Source organism: Caretta caretta, chromosome 9, assembly GCF_965140235.1.
Source record: "Caretta caretta isolate rCarCar2 chromosome 9, rCarCar1.hap1, whole genome shotgun sequence".
Taxonomy (NCBI): domain Eukaryota; kingdom Metazoa; phylum Chordata; order Testudines; family Cheloniidae; genus Caretta; species Caretta caretta.
Window position 1 is genome coordinate 74,156,922 of NC_134214.1, and position 23,978 is coordinate 74,180,899.

A 23,978-nucleotide genomic window follows, 5' to 3' on the forward strand; every position below is an offset into this window, starting at 1 on the left:
TAACCCCTCAGGATTTGTTCCTTGTTACCCTTCCTTTGGCAGGATTACCAGTGTCTCCTCCTCCCACGCAGTCAGTCTCTCTCTCAACTAAGTGGTGGGGCTGAAAAAGCCTGACTGTCCCAACTGTTACCAACAGGTAGATGGATCTGAATGCCAATAACAGCTCATTAGTTGGAGGCATTCTGAGTTTTGATTTTAAGGAATAGCAATTGGCTGCTTGCAGGCTAATGGGCAGATCACTTACTGTTTAGAGCTGTGGTTTTCAACCTTTTTTCATTTTCAGACCCCTAAAAAATTTAGAATGGAAGTGTGGACCCCTTTGGAAATTTTGGTCTGCGGACCCACAGGGGTCCACAGACCACAGGTTGAAAGCCACTGGTTTAGAGAAATGAAAAAAGGGAAAAAAGGGGTAAAACAGATGTGAAACTCATCCACACATTAGGACCTGACTTTTTAGGGTCATGACAATTTGTGTTTCTATTGCTTGACCTAGATCTATGTGGTGAGGACTGACAAATCGCCTTATTTTTTAAATTATTTTTTCCAGACAACAAATATACCAAAACCAAATCTCCTTGCCTTGTTTGTACACATCCAAGAATAATGTTGATAGCTCTGAAAGATGTCTATTTTCTCTTATTTATAAGAGGAATTGGGAGTGCAAGTGACTAACATCAGTATGTTTTAGTTATACATGGTGACCAGCAAAGAGCGGAAACAAAACTAAAAGCAGCGACACTCTCTCAAGCTCTCTCCATAACCAAGCTTTGCCCTTAAGGGATGCCAATACAAAATACCTCTCTCAAAAGTCTATGCATATCTAAGCAATATGATCCTCTCTTGTTCTTGTGTACTTTGAACAGCAGTGATTGAAATTGTTAATGCTGACATGCAAAGCTATTATTTCAGGCTATCTGTAATCTCAAACAGACATTGCAGCATTGGTTTACATTCATTTCACATTTGGAAGGTTTCCTTCACAACCACAATGGCTAGAGACTGGTTTCTTTTTAATGGAATCTTAGATTCTCTAGCATGAGATTGCAGCCACCTGGGAGAAGTATTGGCTTTACTAAGATGCCATGAGATGACTTGATTCAACTGCACTAGCCAGTCTGCTGCCCAGAGGTAGGTGATGCGTAAAAGATGCTGTTTAAATATCCTTTATCACCTGTCTGCTCTACCAGCAGAAGCAGGAACAGCAAAACTGACACTGCCCCAGCTGATGGCGCATGGAGCACAGAAGAGCGTTGGGGGAAGGGAGAAAACAATAGCAGCAGGGGAGATTGCCAGCTAAAAGGGGAGAGGCGTCACAGGGACAGGAAAAGCTGCCAACCTCATGGTCACTCTTCTTTCCCCCCCACAGGAAGCTATGCCTGTCCAGCTAAACTCTTTCAAGCGAGCAGGAAATGAAGTGAGGGGCTCTGAATATGCCTCTGGATTTGTTGCTTATGCAGTTGTAGGGAAATGCACACGAACTGGGCCATAACTGAAAGCTGAGAGAGAACATGCAAGATGCCCGAATATAGACAAGCGTATGCTGTTGAGAGAAAAGCACTATACCTACAGAAAAGAAATGTCAACATTTTTATCTGCAGTTTATTTATTTACCTTATGGTTTTACTGATTTCATAAAGTTAATGAAGAGCATGATTTATTATAAAGGGTTAAACAAAGGGTTGAAATTACACTACTATATTTTCATGTCTTTCATACAAGTTACAAATAAAATCAAACCATATTTTAAAGGGGAAACTAAAGAGTTTTGAGTTGAACATTTAGGATCAGGGAAATTGACTTGATGTCAGGGAGACCAAGTACAAGAGAGATTGGGCAGCACAATGCAACAGCAGAGGTTCAGCTCTCTAAATTAGTGGATGTCCCAAGATTTGACTGTATCTTAGGACACCTGGAAGCTCAGTATCTCAACACAATGCTTTCCTCATGACATCATGCATTTGGACCATAATTACTTGCCTCCTTCACAGCTATGCAGTAGCAATCATAGAGAGGAGCCAGATAGAGGTAATGTCAACTCTGAAATAGTATTAACTTCCAAATAGACAGCTGTAGAGTCTATAGCATAACATGTTCCCCAACTCTATTCTCTTGTCCTATGCCCAAATTACTATGGAGGTCTGACCTCGCTGATTTTGAGTAGAGGGAAACTCTGCTTGCGGTTCTGAAATGAATAGCTTCATGTTGGTGGAGAGAAGAATATGGCCCTAAGATCACAGCAGTGGTTGGATTATAGAAACGTGTGCCCATTATGACAGACCAGGAAAGGAATAGTGGATCCTTTGGAACAAAGTGGGGATTTTACACAAAATTTTGGTGGAACTTCACTCTTGCATTTACTGGAACCTCTAGCCGAATCTGCTCTCACAAACACGCATGCAAAATTAACTGAAGTCATTGGGGTTGCATCATGGTAACTAAGAACAGAATTTGGCCCTCCAATTCTGTAAGTAGTCAGTATATACAAAATTAAAGGTTTAATTTACAATCCCAAGCTGTAATTAGGTTTTTTGCTTTAAGGGAAATGAGGAATGTGGAGGGAGTCTGGGAGCAGCCATTCTACATGCCATGTTGTCCTGAGGAACCTGTGTAATTTCAGAAAACAAAACCTTATGGGTTTTGCTCAATGTCGTCAGTCCCCCTTAAGGGAGTAGAAATGCACCTTATGACACCATGGCTGTGGAACAAACTCTACAAAGGAAAGAGAGGGATGGAAAGCAGCACTGAGATGCAGACCACTGAGAGTCTGCTCCAACCTCCCCTAGCTAGTGACAGGATTTCTTGTGGAACAATGGGCTGATTGGTCGCCATGACCCGTCTCCTCCATGTGACTCTAGATTCTCCTCTCAAAGGAAAGAATGTTGGATTTCCCATGGATTTTTAGGTTAAACTAAAAGCACCTTTTTCCTTCTCATGAGTATTTCTGTAGGAGGGGAGCATGTGGCCTTATGTGGCCTTTCCTGCCACACATGCACAAAATGAATTTAGTGAACACAAAAATCTTTTTGTCTTGACAAATATGCAACAGTTAGGGCACTACTTAGAAACAGATATCCAACTGCATAATCAAGTCTTCAGAAAGAAGGTTAGGACTATATCAATCAGATAGGAAACAAAATAAGATATTTTCAGAAACAACCTGAATTTTGTTTTATAATGAGTAATATTCCATAGATGATTCCTTTTTTATAAAGCTTTCTTGTAGTTACATATATTTTTGTGAGCGTCCTAGTTCATAAGGTCTTCCAGCGTTTGGATTGTTCATTGGTTGAGCAACACTCTGAAATCTGTCAGACCTAGAAAACTCCGGTATGCCATATTTCTGTAAAGAGATTGAAGTTAAAATGTAAATAAAGGTAATTGAACAAGACATTTCCTACTATTTCCTCTTAAAAGTGGCTGTTCATATTTATATGTCAAATTAGGTTTCGTTAAGTACATTTTAAGTACTAGTTTCTGTATTTGTGAACACTAGCCATCTGGAGTATCTGGAGATCATTTTGATATAAATTACAAATGATTTGACTTCCAGTGCACACAGGATCCAAACCATGTTAGTAAGAGCTAATAGAGATATGGTATGACGTAAAGGTTTTATCACTATGAATTTGGGATAGCTGTATTGTTCATCATTGGTGAGGCTACAAGTAGGTTATCCAAAAAAAGGGTCAATAAAACCTGCAGACCATATCATTGTGTATTATGCTTATGTCACCATCTTAACAGAGAAAACTATTTTTAGAAATGTTTTAAAGAATAAAAAAAAGTTTCCCTCAGTACCATGAGTCCTGCTCTACAGATAGACCAGAGAGAGAGGACAAAAAAACATTTTTTTTTTAGAATAAAAATATTACTTAATTGCTCTAGTATATATAAAGAATTTAAGAACTAATTAAATTACTAATATCTTGATATCCTCGAAAATTTCAGGAGTTGAAGCAACTGCGGTGTGTCCCACTGGAGAGCTAGAAATCACCTTTTCCAACGCCTCCCATTTCTGTCCTTGCAAGGCTCTGCGATATTGTACCTTAAATCTGTCACTGGTCTGGGACTGAATGTTGTCTGTTGTTGACTTTGGGCTGGTGTAATTTTAGGGAGGAAATTCTACACTTGGGGAAAGAAGAAAACATTTATCTGGCAGTGGTGTTTTTTTTTTCTCCTTTTGTGTGTCTTTTTGAAGCTCTCCAAAAGCTTGGAATGTTACACTATATCTTGCCAAGATAGATTATTGGTATGGGCCTACCAAATTCATTGTCCATTTTGGTCAATTTAATGATCATAGGATTTTAAAAATAATAAATTTCATGATTTCAGCTATTTAAATCTGAAATTTCACAGTGTTGTAACTGTAGGGGTCCTGACTCCAAAGTGGGTAGTGAAGAGGTCGCAAGATTATTGTAGGGGGGTCGTAGTATTGCCACCCTTACTTCTGCACTGCTGCTGCTGGTGATGGCGCTGCCTTCAGAGCTGGGTGGCCGGAGCGTGGCAGCTGCTGGCTGGGAGCCCAGCTCCGAAGGCAGCGCCACTGCCAGCAGCAGCACAGAAGTGAGGATGGCATGGTATGGTAGTGCTACCCTTACTTCTGTGGTGCTGTCTTCAGAGCTGGGCCCTTGGCCAGCAACCGCCGCCTTCCGGTCACCCAACTCTGAAGGCAGAGCAGAAGTATGGGTGGCAATAACACAACCCCCCTACAATAAACTTGCAACCCCCCATAACTTGCTTTTGTGTTGGGGCCCCCAGTTTGAGAAACACTGGTTTCCCCTGTGAAATCTGTATAGTATAGGGTAAAAGAATACAAAAGCCCAGATTTTACGGTCCAGGTCGCATTCTTCACAGCTGTGAATTTGGTCGGGCCCTGATTATTGAGCAGTGTGTAAGTCTGGTCAAAAGTCCACGAAAAATGCTGTCTGTTTCGAAGTTCCACAATTTCACATGGTACTCGTGATCACATATGCAACATAGTTTCACAAAATCATGCTACAGAATAGATCCTACCTTCCCCAGCCAGGGTGAGGTAAATTAGTTCATCACTCGGCTAGCAAGAACTGTTTTAAAACATAGTTTAAACTTGAGAGGAAAAGGCATCTTATTTTTCATTCTCTTACCATTTTCCCCTTTTGCAATCAACCTTTGAACAACTAATTGAAGACAATACTTGAATAGGAATATAGGCTTCTGAAAAAAATGGACTTCATGGGATGTCTGCAACTTTTTATATGGGAATTACACGAAACTTATGCCTAAGTGAAAGAAAAACTCTTCCAGAATTCAAACTGGCTGAAATAGCTTTCAGACTCTCATTTTTTGCATTGATGACAACAAATGTATACAGCAAAATAAATGTCTTGTGTCCTTAAGAATAGTGGTGGGAAACTTTTGGTTGGTGGCAACCCAACTCCCTTTAATGTCATTAATTCTACTTTGCACCTACTCTAAAGGCCTGATTCATGTTGGGATTTCTGTCAGATTTAAGAATGAACCTCTGAGAAACCATACATAATATACACATAAATGACGAGTACGTGGAGTGTCTAATGGAAAACAATTAGATATTTGAGGTTTTCTGACTATTTTATTTTTCTTAATTTTTTTGTAACAAGTTTTTTTAGAATCTTTACAGTAAACCCTTCCCTTACTGATTTTTTTTTGGGGGGTGAGGGTGGGGGTTGACTATTATGAAGAGCTGTGCCTATTTTACTTGCATAGGACCTTCCATATGGAAAGACCCCAAATTGTTTGTACATGCAAATCACTACACTGCACCACTGAAAGAGACAACTACGGGGCAGGAAGGGAGTCTAGTTAGGTTATTTATTTAGAATTTTTTATTGACATTAATTGCTGAAGCAATTGGAGTCCTTACATTGTTTTAAATAATCATTTACAAATGATTCAAGTGGCTAGAGCAAGGAAATGTGAATCATGGTTTACGCTCAGTTCTACAAATGGCTTTCTGTGTATTGGAAAAAGAGATTTAATTTCTCTGTGCCTAAGTTTACTTTTTTATAGTATGTGTACCTATCTACCTACCTTCACAAGCATGCCATGAAGCTTTTGTATTAATGTCTGTAAAGCACTTGGAGATCCTTGGATGAAAGGTGCTATGTAAGAGTTAAATATTAGCAGCACTATTGTTATTACTATTATCTGCTGTTTAACAGTGCTAGCAATAACACAACATTTTAGGGCAGAAAGTGATGGAGAAAGTTTGACACATTTGACACTTCAGGGAAAATTTAGTTAAACAGTAAATAATGAGTCAATTTGTAAATTGCTCAGTATACCATAGTTAGATACTAAGAGCTTTGTATCTACAGCACTCCTTTTAGATTTGTACATCACCCCCACCGAAGATTTAAGCATGACTCTAGAAACTGTCACTACATTACTCTAGTTTCATACTGGTGTAACTCCAACCAAATAAATAAATTATGCTGGCACAAAACAAGTGTAACACATTGGTGAATCAGCTTGTTAGTATTTGTGTTTCACAGAAATTTTAAAAATTCCCCTCACTGTATCAGCAACATAGAATTATAGTTTCCATAGAGCAGATGGATATACTTTTGGTCTTCTAGATTCTCTATCAGAAGCCTGGATTATGCAACTGTTACTCACTTTATTAAGCACTTATTCATATGAGTAGTCCCACTGACCTCCACAATAGGTCAAATTTACCCATATGTAGAGGGCTCACACAAGGATAAAACCCTCAAAATGGGGCTTTCACAATCTAGCCTAGACTGAACAGTGATAGGAGATTTCTGAGATAAAAACCACAGAAGTTAGAGATGTAAGCCTTTAGCACACAGAACATTTTTCAAATGAATGCAAGTCTAGCCACATAAAATGTATACAGGATTATGACAGTTTATTCTCAAGTGTCAGGTTGCAAGATTGTATAAGGGACACCTTTCATGTGTGCTTGAGATAGTTTATACGTACAGGAAATTGCCTCCCAGACATAGCTGGAATGGGGATGTCCTCTTCATAATCCGCGTTAGGAATATGACTGTTCTGATAGCCAAACTGGTTATGCTGAGGAGATTGGAGGCTGAAAGAACTGTCTGCTATTTGAACTGCTCTTCCTGATGGCCGATGTGGTATATAGCTATCAGAATTAAACAAACAGGGTTTAAAAATATTTGCAATGTCTAAACAAAATATAAATAATTGTAAATGATGACACAGTATTTGTGTGTTGAGTTAAAACAATCACCAAAAGCTTTATTTTTGACATTTCACTTCACTCTTAGGCCCCATTCCTGGCAACACTTAAGCATATAAGTATGTTTATGGATGTGAGTAGTTCCCTTTGACTGTAAGCTCTTTGGAGCAGAGACCATATCTACCTCTATATTTGGCACTTACCACAATGAGGCCCAAATCCCAATTTTGGCCTGTGGGTACTACCATAATACATACCGGGGTGGCCAAACCATGGCTCACAAGCTGCATGCAGCTCTTTTACGTTAAAGTATGGCTCACAAAGCCCCCCAGACCACCCCCATTCTCTACCTACCAGACTGTGGGAGGATGGGGGAAGCTCAGGGCTTCTGGTCTTGGCAGGGTGGTGAGAAGGGGCTTCTGCCAGCGATGACTGGTGCCTGCTGAGAGTGTGCAGGGGAGGGGGGTGTCATAATTCAAAGGTTTCCATCCCCCCAGGCATGCCCCTTCCTTGGCCCCAGGTGTTAGCGCTATGTGGAGTGGCAGCGGTAAACTGCTGTGAGCTGCAGGGAGGGGCCGCTGCTTTAGCTCCACAGGGAGAGGCAGCAGCAAAAGCAACAGCTTTCCCTGCAGTTCTTAGCTGTTTGCTGCTGCCTCTCCCCACAGCTGCAGCTCCTAATTTGCTGGCTCCAACCGTTGCTGTGCAGGGAAGGGGCCTTGTGGCACCATGTGACTTAGCAGGGCCAGCAAACCCTGCAAAAATCTGGGGTGGGTCAGGGTGGGGACGGGACATGACCTGATGAGCTCTCCCACACATTGCCTCTGGCTTCTGCCTATCTGCGAGGGTGGTCTTGGGGTTCAGCTGAAGATTGTCATATGCAGCTTGGAGGGTCAGTAAGTTTGGCCACCCCTGATATATATAATGATTTATTAATATCACATTTTAAAAATCAACACAATAACAATTTTACAAAGATAATACTTATTAAATATAGTCCATATTAGAATAAATGAAAGCAAGAATACTAACCACAGGGCTCAAGAAACACTGACCAAATCCTTCTGTATTCCTCACATTTGCCAATTGAATGGAAAGATATTTCATCTAAAATTGCCAGATTATACTTTATCAAGTCAAATAACTAATAACCTTTTGTGAAATTCAATTTCCGAAGCAATGTCTCTCTGGTTACAAAACCAGCTTTCAACAATAAATTTCCTTCAGGAATAATTCTTCTTAATATTTTGATAATGTTGTTTAAAAGTTATACTGGAGGTTCTCTGCTGGAAGATACAGGTTTTACATAATTTAGCCAAAAATGAGACTAGAGATGAAATTTTTGAGAAGAAATGGGGACAGCTAGAGATATTGTAGGCCTTTACCACACAACATTTTTCAAATGAATGCAAGTCTAGCCACGTAAAATTTATACGCCAAAAATTTGGGTTATGTGGTTTGACAATGTTTGTACTGGAAGCTTCTCTGTCTCCTCTTACTCTCTTACATATCATACATCTGCTCAGGGCACAGAATGAGCTGATGGAGCTGGTTATTTTAGCTAGGTGTTAAATCTTTGATTAGTATATCTTGACTATTTTGGTATATTTATATATGAGAGCAAGCCTGTACCAAGGGCCAAAAGGCCGATAGCTATGCTCCTCTTCCTTAAAGGAAGTCGGAGTTATGCATGGCTCTGGTAACGCACTGCTATCATCTCATCCTATTCAGCTGTATTCTAAATCCAGATACACCCTAATCTTAAGCGATAGATAAGGAAGTAAATTTGTCGTCATGCTCACAAGTGTCATGGATTTTCTATGCTTTTCTTTTGACTTTCCTTGTCTTTCCACTCCATTAGTGATGGAAGAAAAGGGATATCTCTACCTGTTAATCCTGTAAGGGGAGAATACTGTGCTGCCAGTTGCCTTCCTCCTGTTAAGGGAGTGAAGATTCTATTACTGCAGAACCTGGAGGTAGGAGCTCTGGTGTCTGGCAGTTGTTGGGGAGGAATAAGAAGGGGAGAGAGCATAGCTAACTGAGGGAATTGTGGTTTTTTCCTCCCTAAAAATCAAAATGAATAAACCTATGATTTTTGGAGAAAAGTCACCATTATTAATTTACAAGCCTAGTCACCTATTTTGAAATTTAGCTTCAGAAAGAAAAGGGCTAGAAACTTAACTTTTTGTTTTTAATGAGAGCTAAGATTAGGTGGAACAGAATTTAACCCTAAGATTAAACTCGATAAGTTTATGGAGGAGATGGTATGATGGAATAACATGGTTTTGGTAATTAAATATTCATGGTAAATAGGCCCAATGGCCTGTGATGGGATATTACATGGGGTGGGATCTGAGTTACCCAGGAAAGAATTTTCTGTAGTATCTGCTGATGAATCTTGCCCATATGCTCAGGGTTTAGCTGATCGCCATATTTGGGGTCGGGAAGGAATTTTCCTCAAGGGCAGATTAGAAGAGGCCCTGGAGGTTTTTTGCCTTCCTCTGTAGCATGGGGCACGGGTCACTTGCTGGAGGATTCTCTGCTCCTTGAAGTCTTTAAACTACGATTTGAGGACTTCAATAGCACAGATATAGGTGTGAGGTTTTTTGCAGGAGTGGTGGGTGAAATTCTGTGGCCTGCGTTGTGCAGGAGGTCAGACTAGATGATCATAATGGTCCCTTCTGACCTAAATATCTATGAATCTAACATTTGACAAACCTCAGAGATTTATGAAAAACACTAAGATCACCTAGTAATTGAAGATTTAGACTCTAACTTGGTAAATTTAGTCCTACGTGCTATTTCTCATGGAACATTAATGCACAGAACAATCCTGAAGTATTTGCAACAACAGCGTTTGAGTCGTGAGAGGACAAAGAACATTGTTCAAAAGGAGAAAAACTCACCAGTTTTCCCAGTCTCATAATTCTAAAACAATGTATCTGATCAACCTAGTGAGTAGCTGCTAAATTATAATATGCATATAAAGATTCAAAAGTACAATGAATACTAATGCAACAGGTATAATAGCAACCCCTGAATACACTTAGATATATTAGAACTTCAATGATCCTTAAAAGAAAGTGTCACAGAACAGTTAGATTCTGCTTTGTGCCTTAAAAAAAAGGGGAGGTAGAGAGAGCAGGCTGGGAGTAGAAGGAAGAAGCAAGTAGCAGAGTAATGATGGAAAGAGCAACTGGACCAGGCAATGAGGATGTAAAAGAAGGACTATAACAATGAAGAATAGTTGTTCAGATATTTGTGCAAAGCCCTAACTTGAGCAAATGGAATTCAACTATGATTAGAAATAAAATGTATTTAGTTTACATCAATTCTTAGTACAAGTTTAATCTGATCAAATAGCTGACTAGAAGGGGTTCTAAAATGGGCACTGAAAATGATTAGAGAGGCATGGAGGGACTTTAGTATGATGAGAGACAATTTAATTTAGAGGAGTGATGAATAAAAAGAGGTATGCAAAATAATACATGATTTAGAGGAGGTAAATCATATGCTTCTGTTTACTCTATTGTAATACAAAAATAAGGAAAATTCAATGAAATTGAAAGGTTCTAAACTGATAAGAGGAAATGCTAATTACGTGTTATATAAAAAAAATAAGTGGAACTTATCACTTATAGAGGCCATTGAGGCCATAAGCTTAGAAGGATTCAACAAAGCACTGGACATTTATACACTGGACAAGAGAAAGAAGGGTCACATTATTCCAATCTATTAAGAGAGAAAAACTTTCAGGTTTCAAGGCACATGCCAATCCTGGGTGGATGGGAGTAAGGAGGAAACTTCCGCTTTGGACAGGTTTTTCCAAAATTGTGCACTATCGGTTTCTTGCATCTTCTGAAATATCAGGTACTGGCAACTGTTAGAGGTAGGGTACTGGACTAGATGGACTAATGATTTGATCCTGTATGGCAATTCCTATACCACTGAAAGTTATATAGTGATTCTTTCACCCTCTAAGCCAAGGACCAAGTCTGGAGAGAAAGTGAGAAAAGAAGGCCTGACAAAAGCATAGCATACCTGAAACTTTCTACTTCACCAGGTGACTGTGATTGCACAAAACTTTGGCTTTGCAGTTGAATTTTTGGCATTCTAATATTCTCTGTGGTCCAGTCATCCTGTATAAGAAAGATGAGAAGTGAAGGCTTTACACACCAAGTACACAACAGTATGTTTAGAAAAGTAACGCATCTGGTGCAGATTGCTAGCATTTGACTTTGATTTTAAAAATTTAGTATTTACACTTGTATATGTATCAATTGTATATGTATCAATTGATTTACCAATTATAAAACTCACTTTTGGTGTATTTGTTGTGAAGATAGTATAAATCACCCTTGTCACTATCAATTCATTAACATTATAACAGTTGTAAATTCCACATAACAAATAAGGCTCAATGGACCTGATGCTCCTCTTCCACCAGTATTATAACAATACAACTCCACTGATATCAGTTACTCCTAATTTACTCCCAGTATAAATGAAAGACAAAGTCAACAAAATGACTCTGATAGTGAAGGTCATTTTAATGTTTGGGTTTTTTTAAAAAAAAAAAACATTTGTTTCTCTTTTTCATCATTTGTATTATGGAGGAGAGAGAGAGAGAGAGAAGGAAGCGGATATAGGGTGGAGGTCTTCTGATATGTGTGAGTAATTGTAGAGGTGCTGTTTTTTAATGCAGTATCTTTTTGTTTTGCAGCAAGATCCTCTCTTAAAAAGAGAATGATGAAACACCAGAGCATCATTTTCATGCAGCAGGAAAGGGAGCAATCTGAAGAATCAAAATATGTACTCTGTAGTGGCAACCAAGCTCAAATTATGTTTCCTCTTCTAAAGCTACAACAAGTCAGGATCATCAGCAAGTTGTTAGCTTAACAAACTAGCATCTGGAGGGAAGAATTATATGGCCCACCTCCCTGCCAGTGTCCCTAAGTGTACAGTTTCTAGTGTTTTGACTAGCCCAATTTTGTCTAACACATGAAAGGGTTGGTTCTGGTTTCCTTATTTAGGCAAATATCCAACTAATGTCAGCGGCACCATTCTTTTAGTTTTCTCTATTTCTTAGGACTGTAAGTATTATCTTTATTGGAGTGTTAGCAGCTGCAGCAGAATCACCACCCAGAGGCATAGTTACTTAGGGATATTCTAATTCGTAACGCCAATGGGGCTGTTGTGCTGGAGGGTGTTGGTAGCTTCCAGGAAACGAGTCTGGTCTGTGGGCAATAAAATATCTCATTGCAGCTGATGGGCATGCTGACCATCGTTCATTCTGGGTAAATGGAAAAAGCAATTAAGCTCCTTTATGAAATAAGATAGCTGAAACGATAGAAACCACTGCCCAAAGCATCAGCCACATGAAAAACCTGAGCACGAATGAACTAAGGGAGAATAAGTGGGATTTCCATTGGACTGATTACAAATGCAGGGGCTGGGGCACTGACTGGATTGCAGGTAGATATGTAGGTAAGGGTGTGTATGTGTCTGTCTCTCTCAAAGGCAGAAAGCCAACTGAAAGCAGTCAGGAAAGTCAGAGAAGCACAAGTAGCATGGCCCTGAGAAGAAGCCAAAAGAGCTTCTTTTAAGCACAGTGCTGGCTGAAAAGGAAGGTTTGCAAATAATAAGCAAGAAAACTGCCCGTTGTTTGTTCCTACTGTGTTCAGGTAAACAGGATTTTGTGTACATTCTTTGTAAATAAACAGGATTGCACCAAAGAAACACCAGACTTATATCATCACTCTCTCCTCCTATTGTAAACAAGACAACAAGGCCCAAAATGTTGGCTAATTGCTCAGGGCAATAGGGCTATTACGGTAGCAGGGATTTTTAGGACTACAGTGCACATTGGCCATGCCCCCATCCCATCTTTACACCACCTGCGTATTCCCCCCAATGGGAAACTCACCAGCTAGCTTCTCCTTTATGGCAGTTTTTTAGGGCCATTTCACTGCTTCGGTATCATAACAAGGCCATAGCATAGATTAGGATCTGGCCTTCTTTTGCTATAATAACTTAATTAAAAATAGTTTAACGCATTAGCGTTATATTTTTAGTTTTTAGAAACTAACAATTTGAAGAAATATTTCATTGTAAGAGAATAACATGGAGGTGAATGAGGGCATAATGCATTAGCCCTTACATCTCCAGTGGGACTGCTCACACGAGTAAGGGCTGCAGAAGTGGACCCCTAGTTTGTAGCACTTCTACTTTTCATTTGAGAGGTAGGTTATTTACTACTTCAGTAAGAAAAGACAAAGCTAGCATCTGTAGTACCAAATTCAGCAATAATTATAAAAAAATTAAACAGCACCATCTACTGGTGAAAGAAAAGCTGTGCCTTATGTATTTCTGTTAAGTGATAAGATCAATGATTTTCTATTAAAATATTTTATAAATATATTTATCATGGCAGCTATCTGCTTTCATTTCTCAGGTAGCCAGATTTGTTGTTTGTAAATGAGATGACTTGCATGCACCGGTCCAAATGGAAGAAATGGAGAATATGGACATACAGTGAGTTCCTATGTGTCCCTTATCTCATACAGTTAAAGTTTATATAGCCATTTCTTCTTTACGTTGCTGGCTAGTACAAGTGGTGATCCCTGTTACTGAAAATATGTTGTCTATGGTCAGAGAACAGAGTTGAGAGTCAGGAGTGGGAAATTGGCATAGGAAGAATGGTCTAGTGAGTAGGGCACTATAGACTAGCACACAGGAGTTTAAGTCCCAGCTCAGTCACAGATTTCCTTTATGGCCTTGGGCTACTCTTTTAATCTACCCTGTTTGACAGACAGTTTGTGAAGATAAAATTCATTAAAATGATTGTGAGGCGCTTTGGTGATGAGTGCCATATAAATGTTTAGATACTATCCTAAAGAATGTATCCCAGAATGAAGGCAGGGCTCTTTTTCTGGCTCTGTCATTGACTCACAGTGTGACCTTGGGCCAGTTTTATGTAACTTCTGTGCTTCAGGTCAGTTTAGCCAACTAGTAAAAGAGATTGCTGCATATTCACTTCAATGTGAATTTAGGATTTGACTCATCCTTGTTCCAAAGATAAAATAATAAAACAGGAAGCGGTTGTTTAAAGTATTCCAGCCTCAGTACTAATTCAGTGGTACACTGTGTATTTTAACTGAATTTATATTATGAATTATGGCAAAACTTTTTAGTATGTAGGTACATATGTCCTATCACAAGCTTGACTGTTCATCTAGGGAATGAAGAACAGAGAAACTGAAAATTACATTATGCATAAGCATACTCTGCTGGCCAGCCGAAACCAACTAATCCACCCACAGAAGCGTCTGTAGATGAGAAGTCTCACAACATACATGGCAGAAGAAAGAAGGGCCACGCTATTAGTTTTACCCAGAGGTTAGCCCTTCACCTACAATAAATTGAAAGGCAAACTAAATACAGTTGGAAGAAATACTTAGGCCTGGTCTACACTGGGGTGGGGATTGACCTAAGATTCGCAACTTTAGCTATGCTATTCTCGTAGCTGAAGTTGGCGTATCTTAGGTCGATTTACCTCCCGTCCTCACAGCGCGGGGTTGACTGCTGCCGCTCCCCTGTCGACTCCACTTCCGCCTCTCGCTGTGGTGGAGTACAGGAGTCGATGACAGAGCAATCAGGGATCGATTTATCGCATCTACACTAGACGTGATAAATCGATCCCTGATAGATCAATCACTACCCGCTGATCCGGCAGGTAGTGTAGATGTACCCTAATTACATTCATAGCTTATATACAGCTTTAGTCCAAGATTTCATTGTATCAAATTTTAAGACATTACATTATCTTTTTTCATGATGGGCCAGGCCCCCAGCAAGTATAAATTAGTATAGCTTCATTAATTTCAAAGCAGTTATGCTAGTACATCAGCTGAGAATCTTCCCTGATATATCTTCATTACAACAGAATACGACCATAGATATAATATGGAACAAATCCTTGCTAGGCTTCCTTAAATGTGCCCATAAAATCTGTGAACATATCCATTTTGTACATGAAAAACTTTACATGTTTTTAAAATTTGCAGGCGAACAATTTTACTTAATTTACAGTAATTAAATTGCCATATACTGCCACATGACAGGTATATTGTGGGACCAACATGGCAACAACAACACTGCATACAGGTATATTCATGTTTGTTAGGAAAGCAATAAGTTAAGTGAATTGGAAAGCAAACCACTTCCTCAGCAACCTGAGTTGATTTTTGTTAGAGGTCAGTGTTGAGACACACTGACAGACCATAGCAGTGGAAACCTGCACTACGACTGTCCACGCAGTACCTGTTCTGTAGATAAACTGAGAACGTCAGATTCAATATCTGTTTTTCACAAGCATTATATTCACACATACCATACATACTTGCCTGTATTCATTGCACTTTTAATGCTGGCTTGTTTCCTCCTCTGACCTGCACTGCTTGGATGCAAGGCAGCACTGGATGAATGAAGACAAACTGAGATTTTAAGCCCTGATTGTTTAACATACTGGCCTACAGAATGTATACTGTTACAAATACTATTCACCAATACACTGAAGCATTACAAATCACATCTGATTTCCACTTGAAGTGGGAGCATGTGACAATCTAGATGGCAGATATTTCACTTTTTACCTTAGCCCACCGTTGTTGAGAAACAGATCTTGAGTTATCATCCAGCTCAGGAACAAACACATGGTTATGCTGTGACTCGAGTTCCGTTTGTCTTGCCGGTTTCCTGAAATTAAAAACAAACCATGCTGTGGAGTATATTCATGAACATGTCTTTTATGAAAAACTTAGATCCTCCTTCTCCATTATATACAGGTACAATATAGACTAAGAACACTGAATCTTTATTACAATCCTTAGCTGCATAGATTAGTATGTACCATGCCAATTAATCATGATATAAGTGTATTCAGTGGCCGAGGATGTTAACTAAAAACAATTATTGAAATAAATTGCAGATGTTGGGCCAAATTTCCCCCTCATTTACACCTGTGCAACCTCACGGACTGTGCTGAAGAGGCTTAACTGAGGCCAAAATTGAGCCCGCTGTATTGTGGAGGTACAGAATGTTGCATTAATGAAAGTCTCCTCCCAGTCCTCTCCTCTCACCCTCTTCCCCCTTCATCTTCTTCCACTTTCAGTACCTAGAACAGTCTCCCGTTTTCTATCTCAAGCTCACATATGCTTCAGCTCCTCCTCAAAACTTCCTCATTCTCCCAAGTAATCTCTGTATTCCCTCCTTTCCCTCGGCTGTTGATTTGTCTTGTCTACCTTACATTAGAAACTCATTACAGCAGATAATGTATAATACAGTTTATAAAGCACTGCACAGATCAACAGCACTATACACATGATTAATAATAAATAAGATGGAGACTCTGCAGTAATGGGCCACATCATATAAAATGTATAGTTAACTTTTCCAAGCCCCTTATAATCTGAAATGAAGCCCACTTTCCCCTTCTCCTGTGGTTGCAGCTGGCCCCTGTGTGCTTAAGACATCCAAAACAGATTTTATTTAGTGCAGCATTAACTTGCTATAATTTTCCTTTAGCAATTCATAGTGTTTTTCTTTTCAGTGCAGGATATGTAATGCTTTTTTGGTGTGATTTTGCCCACATCTCCTTAGATCATGGCTCTTGTACTGAATTTGTAGATATTTTGAGGATAGTCTACAGTGGGCTGTGTTGCTCTGTAATTTAGCATGGCAGCCATATAAAAATTTTAGCTCTTGCATAGTATTGTGAGATTTAGTTGCTATGTTTTGGGATGCACATACACGCCTTAGTGACAGAAGGTGTGAGCCAAATGGCTTCTTAGGGCAGAGATGCCCCTCATTCTTTAAATACTTGGGGATGCTCTCACAGACAGCGCACAAAATGTTGGGATGTGTACAGAGCACAAGCATCTGCTCAAAATGCCAATGATTGTGATAAATAGTGCTTAATTGGCAGGATCCTGGTCAGATCTCTCTTTAGTCTGTTTGAGGTTGAGGAAAGGCACCCAAGCATACTCTCATAAATCAGTCAGGACAAATATCGTAGCTTCAGCTCACCCTAGCAAGTCAGTTAAGGGGACTTATTAAAGGAGCTTGCATGGTCAGTCCTGAGGGAGGGAAACAAAGGTCTTGTTTGGGTGGATGTGATTATATTAGGTAAAATGCCTAATAACTTAAGTGTTTTGATTAGTGCAGTCAATTAATCACAGTCAACTCTAGGGATTAACTCAAAACAAATTAACTCGATTATAAAAATAATTGATTAATTGCAGTTTTAATCACACTGTTAAATAATACCAATTGAAATTAATTATAAATATTTTTGAATGTTTTTCTACATTTTCAAATATATTGATTTCAATTACAGCACAGAATACAAAGTGTACAGTGCTCATTTTATATTATTTTTGATTACAAATATTTACAACTGTAAAAAAGAAACAAAATAAATAGTATTTTTCAATTCACCTTGTACAAGTACTGTAGTGAAATCCCTTTACAGTGAAAGTACAATGTACAAATGTAGATTTGTTTTACGTAATTGCACTCAAAATTAAACAATGTAAAACTTTAGAGCCTATAAGTCCACCCAGTCCTACTTCCTGTTCAGCCAATTGCTAAGACAAACAAGTTTGTTTACATTTACAGGAGATAATGCTGCCTGCTTCTTATTTGCAATGTCATCTGAAAGTGAGGACAGGCATTCACATGGCACTGTTATAGCTGGCATTGCGAGGTATTTACATGCCAGATATGCTAAACATTTGTATGCCGCTTCATGCTTTGGTTACTATTCCAGAGGACATGTTTCCATGCTGATGATGCTCTTTAAAAAAACTAATGTGTTAATTACATTTGCGACTCTCCTTTGGGGAGAATTGCATGCCTCCTGCTCTGTGATTTTACCCGCATTCTGCCATATATTTCGTATTATGGCAGTCTCAGATGATGACCCAGCACATGTTGTTCGATTTAAGAACACTTTCCACTGCAGATCTGACAAAATACAAAGAAGGTACCAATATGAGATTTCTAAAGATACCTACAGCACTCAACCCAAGATTTAAGAATATGAAGTGCCTCCCAAAATCTCAGAGGGACGATGTCATGTTGTCAGAAGTCCTAAAATAGCAACACTCCGATGCAGAAACTACAGAACCCAAATCACCAAAAAAGAAAATCAAACTTCTGTCGGTGGCATCTAACTCAGATGATGAAAATGAACGAGCATCATTCCACACTACTTTAGATCGTTATTGAGCAGAACCCATCATCAGCATGGAAGCATGTCCTCTGGAATGGTGGTCAAAGCATGAAGGGACATACAAATGTTTTGCATGTCTGGCATGTAAATACTTTGCAATGCCAGCTATAACAGTGCCATATGAATGCCTTTCCTCACTTTCAGATGACATTGTAAATAAGAAGCAGGCAGCATTATCTCCTGTAAATGTAAACAAACTTGTTTGTCTTAGCAATTGGCTGAACAGGAAGAAGGACTGAGTGGACTGGTAAGCTCTAAAGTTTTACATTGTTTAATTTTGAGTGCAGTTATGTAACAAAAAAAATCTACATTTGTACGTTGCTCTTTCACAATATAGATTGCATTACAGTACTTGTATGAGGTGAATTGAAAAATACTACATTTACTTTTTTTACAGTTCAAATATTTGTAATAAAATAATATAAAGTGAGCACTGTATATTTTGTATTCCTGTATTGTAACTGAAATCAATATTTGAAAATGTAGAAAACATCCACAAATATTTAAACAAATAGTATTCTATTATTAACAGTGCAATTAAAACTGCGATTAATCAAGATTTTTTTAAAATCTCGCGATTAATCACAATTGTTTTTAATAGTTTGACAACCCTAGTTTTGATACGATGTTTTGATTTATTCCTAAACTATATCAGATACAAAGTGAGTGGAGATTTTGGACTGTAAACACTGTTAATTTAAATCACCAGAGGCTGCAAATACATTCAAATACTAGGATTTTCTTTGCTTTACACTTCACACAAAGTTTGGGTATCTGTTCTATTATATTGAGACCAACTCTTCCACACAATTCTTTTGAGTTGATTTGTAAAAAATTACGATCCTCTATTGACGTTGTCCAACATACACATAAAATAAAGGAGTTAATTATTTCTAGATTCATTTCTTTGATCAGCAAAAAACTTAATTATGTAAAAAAATAACTTACCTAGCTCCTTTCACACTTTTATTTGACTTGTTTTTACAGTAGTAGACACACTGTATTATTACACCAACTAGGAAAGCCAGGGTTACTGCAGGAAGTACAGTTACTAAAATCAAGTCCAAAGTATTCCAGAGTTGTTCACATTTGTGACCCATGTACCAGTAATCTCCCCAGAGGCCTCGGTAGTAAGGACATCTGCCAATTAAAAAAAAAAAAAAAAGAAGTGTGTTTCTTAAAGGAACAATATTCTAATTAAAAAAAACCCCTCCAATAATTCAGAAAAAAGGGAACATTTTGTTCTGTTATTGAGTGAAGTATGTCAGGAGTCCAGAGATCCATTACTTTCATGAAGCATTATCTATCTTAAAGTTTTATACTGCTCTCCACCAGTGTTGTATCTGTGCACTTTCCATGTAAAATCAACAGCAATAGCAAAGTCGTAGTGAACTTCATGGAGTCTCTGGCTCTTCTGCCTTTTCAGGGTAAAAACTCTGCTTGGGGTAGGGTTTTTTAATTTTTTTTTTAATTAATTTACTTTTATTTTTAAAGCTGGTTTCTTTCAGGGTTTTGTTTGCTCTTTACATTTTTTCCCCGTAGGAGGTGTGTCAGTGTGATGAATATCATGTTTGTGATAGAAAGGTCTTTTTGAAGATTTCGCATTTTCTAATGAGAGTCAGACTCTGGATTTGCCTAATGCTCTCTGGAAGTTTGTTCCATAGTTGGATCCTCTTCACTGAGGATACTTTGCTCAGCCATACTTTTTAATTTATATTAAAGTGGATTTGTATTTTTCATTATAAATATCAATTTTCACAATGTAGTATACTATATGCAGTCTTGTTGTAGCCATGTAGTCCCAGGATATTAGAGAGACAAGGTGGGTGAGGTAATATCTTTTATAGGACCAACTGCTGTTTGTAAGAGAGACAAGCTTTTGAGCTTACACAGCTTCTTCAGGTCCAGCAAATGTACTCAGTGTCACAATAAAACACAAGCCAGCATGGATTCACCAAGGGAAGGTCATGCCTGACTAATCTAATCGCCTTTTATGATGAGATTACTGGTTCTGTGGATGAAGGGAAAGCAGTGGATGTATTGTTTCTTGACTTTAGCAAAGCTTTTGACACGGTCTCCCACAGTATTCTTGTCAGCAAGTTAAGGAAGTATGGGCTGGATGAATGCACTATAAGGTGGGTAGAAAGCTGGCTAGATTGTCGGGCTCAACGGGTAGTGATCAATGGCTCCATGTCTAGTTGGCAGCCGGTATCAAGTGGAGTGCCCCAAGGGTCGGTCCTGGGGCCGGTTTTGTTCAATATCTTCATAAATGATCTGGAGGATGGTGTGGATTGCACTCTCAGCAAATTTGCGGATGATACTAAACTGGGAGGAGTGGTAGATACGCTGGAGGAGAGGGATAGGATACAGAAGGACCTAGACAAATTGGAGGATTGGGCCAAAAGAAATCTGATGAGGTTCAATAAGGATAAGTGCAGGGTCCTGCACTTAGGACGGAAGAACCCAATGCACAGCTACAGACTAGGGACCGAATGGCTAGGCAGCAGTTCTGCGGAAAAGGACCTAGGAGTGACAGTGGACGAGAAGCTGGATATGTGTCAGCAGTGTGCCCTTGTTGCCAAGAAGGCCAATGGCATTTTGGGATGTATAAATAGGGGCATAGCGAGCAGATCGAGGGACGTGATCGTTCCCCTCTATTCGACATTGGTGAGGCCTCATCTGGAGTACTGTGTCCAGTTTTGGGCCCCACACTACAAGAAGGATGTGGATAAATTGGAGAGAGTCCAGCGAAGGGCAACAAAAATGATTAGGGGTCTGGAACACATGACTTATGAGGAGAGGCTGAGGGACCTGGGACTGTTTAGCCTGCAGAAGAGAAGAATGAGGGGGGATTTGATAGCTGCTTTCAACTACCTGAAAGGGGGTTCCAAAGAGGATGGCTCTAGACTGTTCTCAATGGTAGCAGATGACAGAACGAGGAGTAATGGTCTCAAGTTGCAGTGGGGGAGGTTTAGATTGGATATTAGGAAAAACTTTTTCACTAAGAGGGTGGTGAAACACTGGAATGCGTTACCTAGGGAGGTGGTAGAATCTCCTTCCTTAGAGGTTTTTAAGGTCAGGCTTGACAAAGCCCTGGCTGGGATGATTTAACTGGGAATTGGTCCTGCTTCGAGCAGGGGGTTGGACTAGATGACCTTCTGGGGTCCCTTCCAACCCTGATATTCTATGATTCTAAGGTGGAACAGATTGTTTAGCGTAAGTAGTTAAATATGTAAAATATGTGTTAACTATTTATGCTAAGCAATCTGTTCCACCTTGTGTTTAGCTGTAGCCTGTGTTTAGCTGCAGCCTCAGCCATCCTGTCTCTCTAATGTAGTATATTATCATCTTCAAATTGCATTGAACTGAAACGTAGGCACATACCGATTTGCCATATTGATCCATCTAATGAGGTATTTTACCTTCAGGAATTGCCCCACTTCTTTTGCTTTATCACCTGGGCAATCCTGTAACTGTATAAGGGAGAAATTCTTTCCCAAATCCTATAGGTGATCAGATTGTGCCCCAATACATGGCATTAGATTATCATTATTAGTAACTCAATTTGCATAGCTATAAATGTGATTCATGGCCATAAAGTTATCCTACCCTGGTATTTGAGTTGATAATTTCCTGTAGCAGAACATTTCAGAGACTGACTACAGTATATGCCACATAAAGGACTAATATGCTGGATACAAAAGATTAATTTGGTACTTATATTTTCAGCTCAAATTGCTAGATCTCTTTAAAAAGAAAAGACGGTTTTGAGGATGAGGAGAGGGCACTAGTTTTATTCTCACTTAAAGAGTACATTTTAATGGATGTAAAAAGCATTTAGCACCTTAGATACACACTTTTGTGTGATGTAATTATAAATCAAAATAAATTAAGAACATAAATAAAATGATGCAAAACAGGTGAGTTAATGTTATTACTGTATGAGAAGCATTCTTCTTTTTTTCCTAGATATTTAAAATTGTAACTAATATTGCATTAACCTATGTTTTGGCATGTCGTTTGCCTTTTTGTGGGGATGGGGAGAGGTAGTGTCTTGTTGTGTTGGTTTGGTTTTGAGGGTGGGGTTAGAGGAAGCAGGCAGAAACCAGAATTAAAAGGAAGCTAAGGCTTCAGTCCGACAACTGGCTCTATACAGGCAAACTCTTGCACCCACAAAGAGCCTTCCTGACTATGCATTTACAGTACTCCATAGTGACAGAATTGTAACACCACTCCTAAGTGAGCAGAAATTTTGTACCGTGCATGATTCAGTTGTTATTTTTACTACAATATCCAAGAAAATTAAGACTAAATACATGTGGCATTTGAAGTTTGGGTCAATATTTTTAAAAATATGAACTTAAACTTAGGCTTCTATAAGTACATTCAGCTCCCAAATAAGTGGCCTAATTTTCAAAAGTTCTGACCACTCAGCAACTCCAACAGTTGCTCTGCACTTTTGAAAAATCAGACCACTTGGGGGGACCTAAATGTTGATGTAAAAACCTAACTGTAGGCTCCTATTTTTTAAATCCTCTGCCTTCAAGTTCTACTGTTTTTGAGATACCCACCCACAAAAAAAGCATCTTACATTCTTGTATTTAAACAGATTTTGCTCAAGCTTAAGATAAAATAGAACATATTTGAGACAATTATTAGCATGAGAAAATGGAGGGTTATATGTCTATGTAACTTTAACTATAAAGTTTATGGCTTACATATGCTGTACAAAAATAGCAATGTTAGGACCTGATCCTGAATCTGATTCTTGTGAACAGCCTGTTCCTGTGCAGAGCCCAAAAGACAACAGGGGTCCACCTTCATGGATCAGATTGCAAGGTCCTCATTTACTTTATCTGCAATAATATCTTGTTGATGCCTCACTTACATAGCACATCCAAAATACTTACTTGCAGAAAGGTTTGTTGCCTTTACACCCGCAAACAATATCCTTTGGACAGAAGCCTTCTGTATTACCCAAGCAATTATCAAAGTCGGCAATGCCACTGCAATTGGCTGTAAATTAAAACCAACATTTCAACAACCAACACTTCAACTGTAAAGTAATGCAGATGAGCATGCTGTATATTTGTCTGCATCAGAAACTCAGGATTTATGTGAAATAATCTTTAAACTGTAAGTTTTACCCCCCAGTGAATAAGAATTGATGTTTGATAGTTCTGAACCACTTTGAAGTCTCATTATTTCCTCCTTTTAAACAAGAAGCCTTACCCCACACAAGTTATTTTATTCTGAATCCGTACCCTACATTCTCATTTGTCCTCCATTAGCCAGTAAATCATACTCATGATATGTAGGTATTATGATTTAATGTGTGTGTTGCCATATCTGAATTTCTCTCAATGTCATTTAAACCTTGCTAGACAGCAGAAATCATAAGGCCTGCAAACCCCGTTAGAGGATCAGACTTTTACCTTTATTACAGAATATTTTTAATTAGATTTTTGGCTGACAGCTGACAAAATCAAGACACTGCAATAG

At 38.9% G+C, this 23,978-nt stretch overlaps 1 protein-coding gene across 1 annotated transcript in view; it reads right to left on the reverse strand.

The window, feature by feature from the left end:
- Nucleotides 1-1,598: 1,598 nt before the first annotated feature.
- Nucleotides 1,599-23,978, reverse strand: part of LOC125642336 (uncharacterized) — a 39,145-nt gene continuing 16,765 nt past the window's right edge. Inside the window, exons 3-8 of the mRNA XM_048863507.2 lie at nt 23,387-23,492; nt 19,425-19,616; nt 15,838-15,940; nt 11,225-11,322; nt 6,964-7,129; nt 1,599-3,340 (exon numbers count right to left, since the gene is read on the reverse strand). Of these exons, the coding sequence (XP_048719464.2) occupies nt 3,224-3,340; nt 6,964-7,129; nt 11,225-11,322; nt 15,838-15,940; nt 19,425-19,616; nt 23,387-23,492 (782 nt within the window). The 3' untranslated portion in view covers nt 1,599-3,223. The remainder of the gene's footprint in view (nt 3,341-6,963; nt 7,130-11,224; nt 11,323-15,837; nt 15,941-19,424; nt 19,617-23,386; nt 23,493-23,978) is intronic.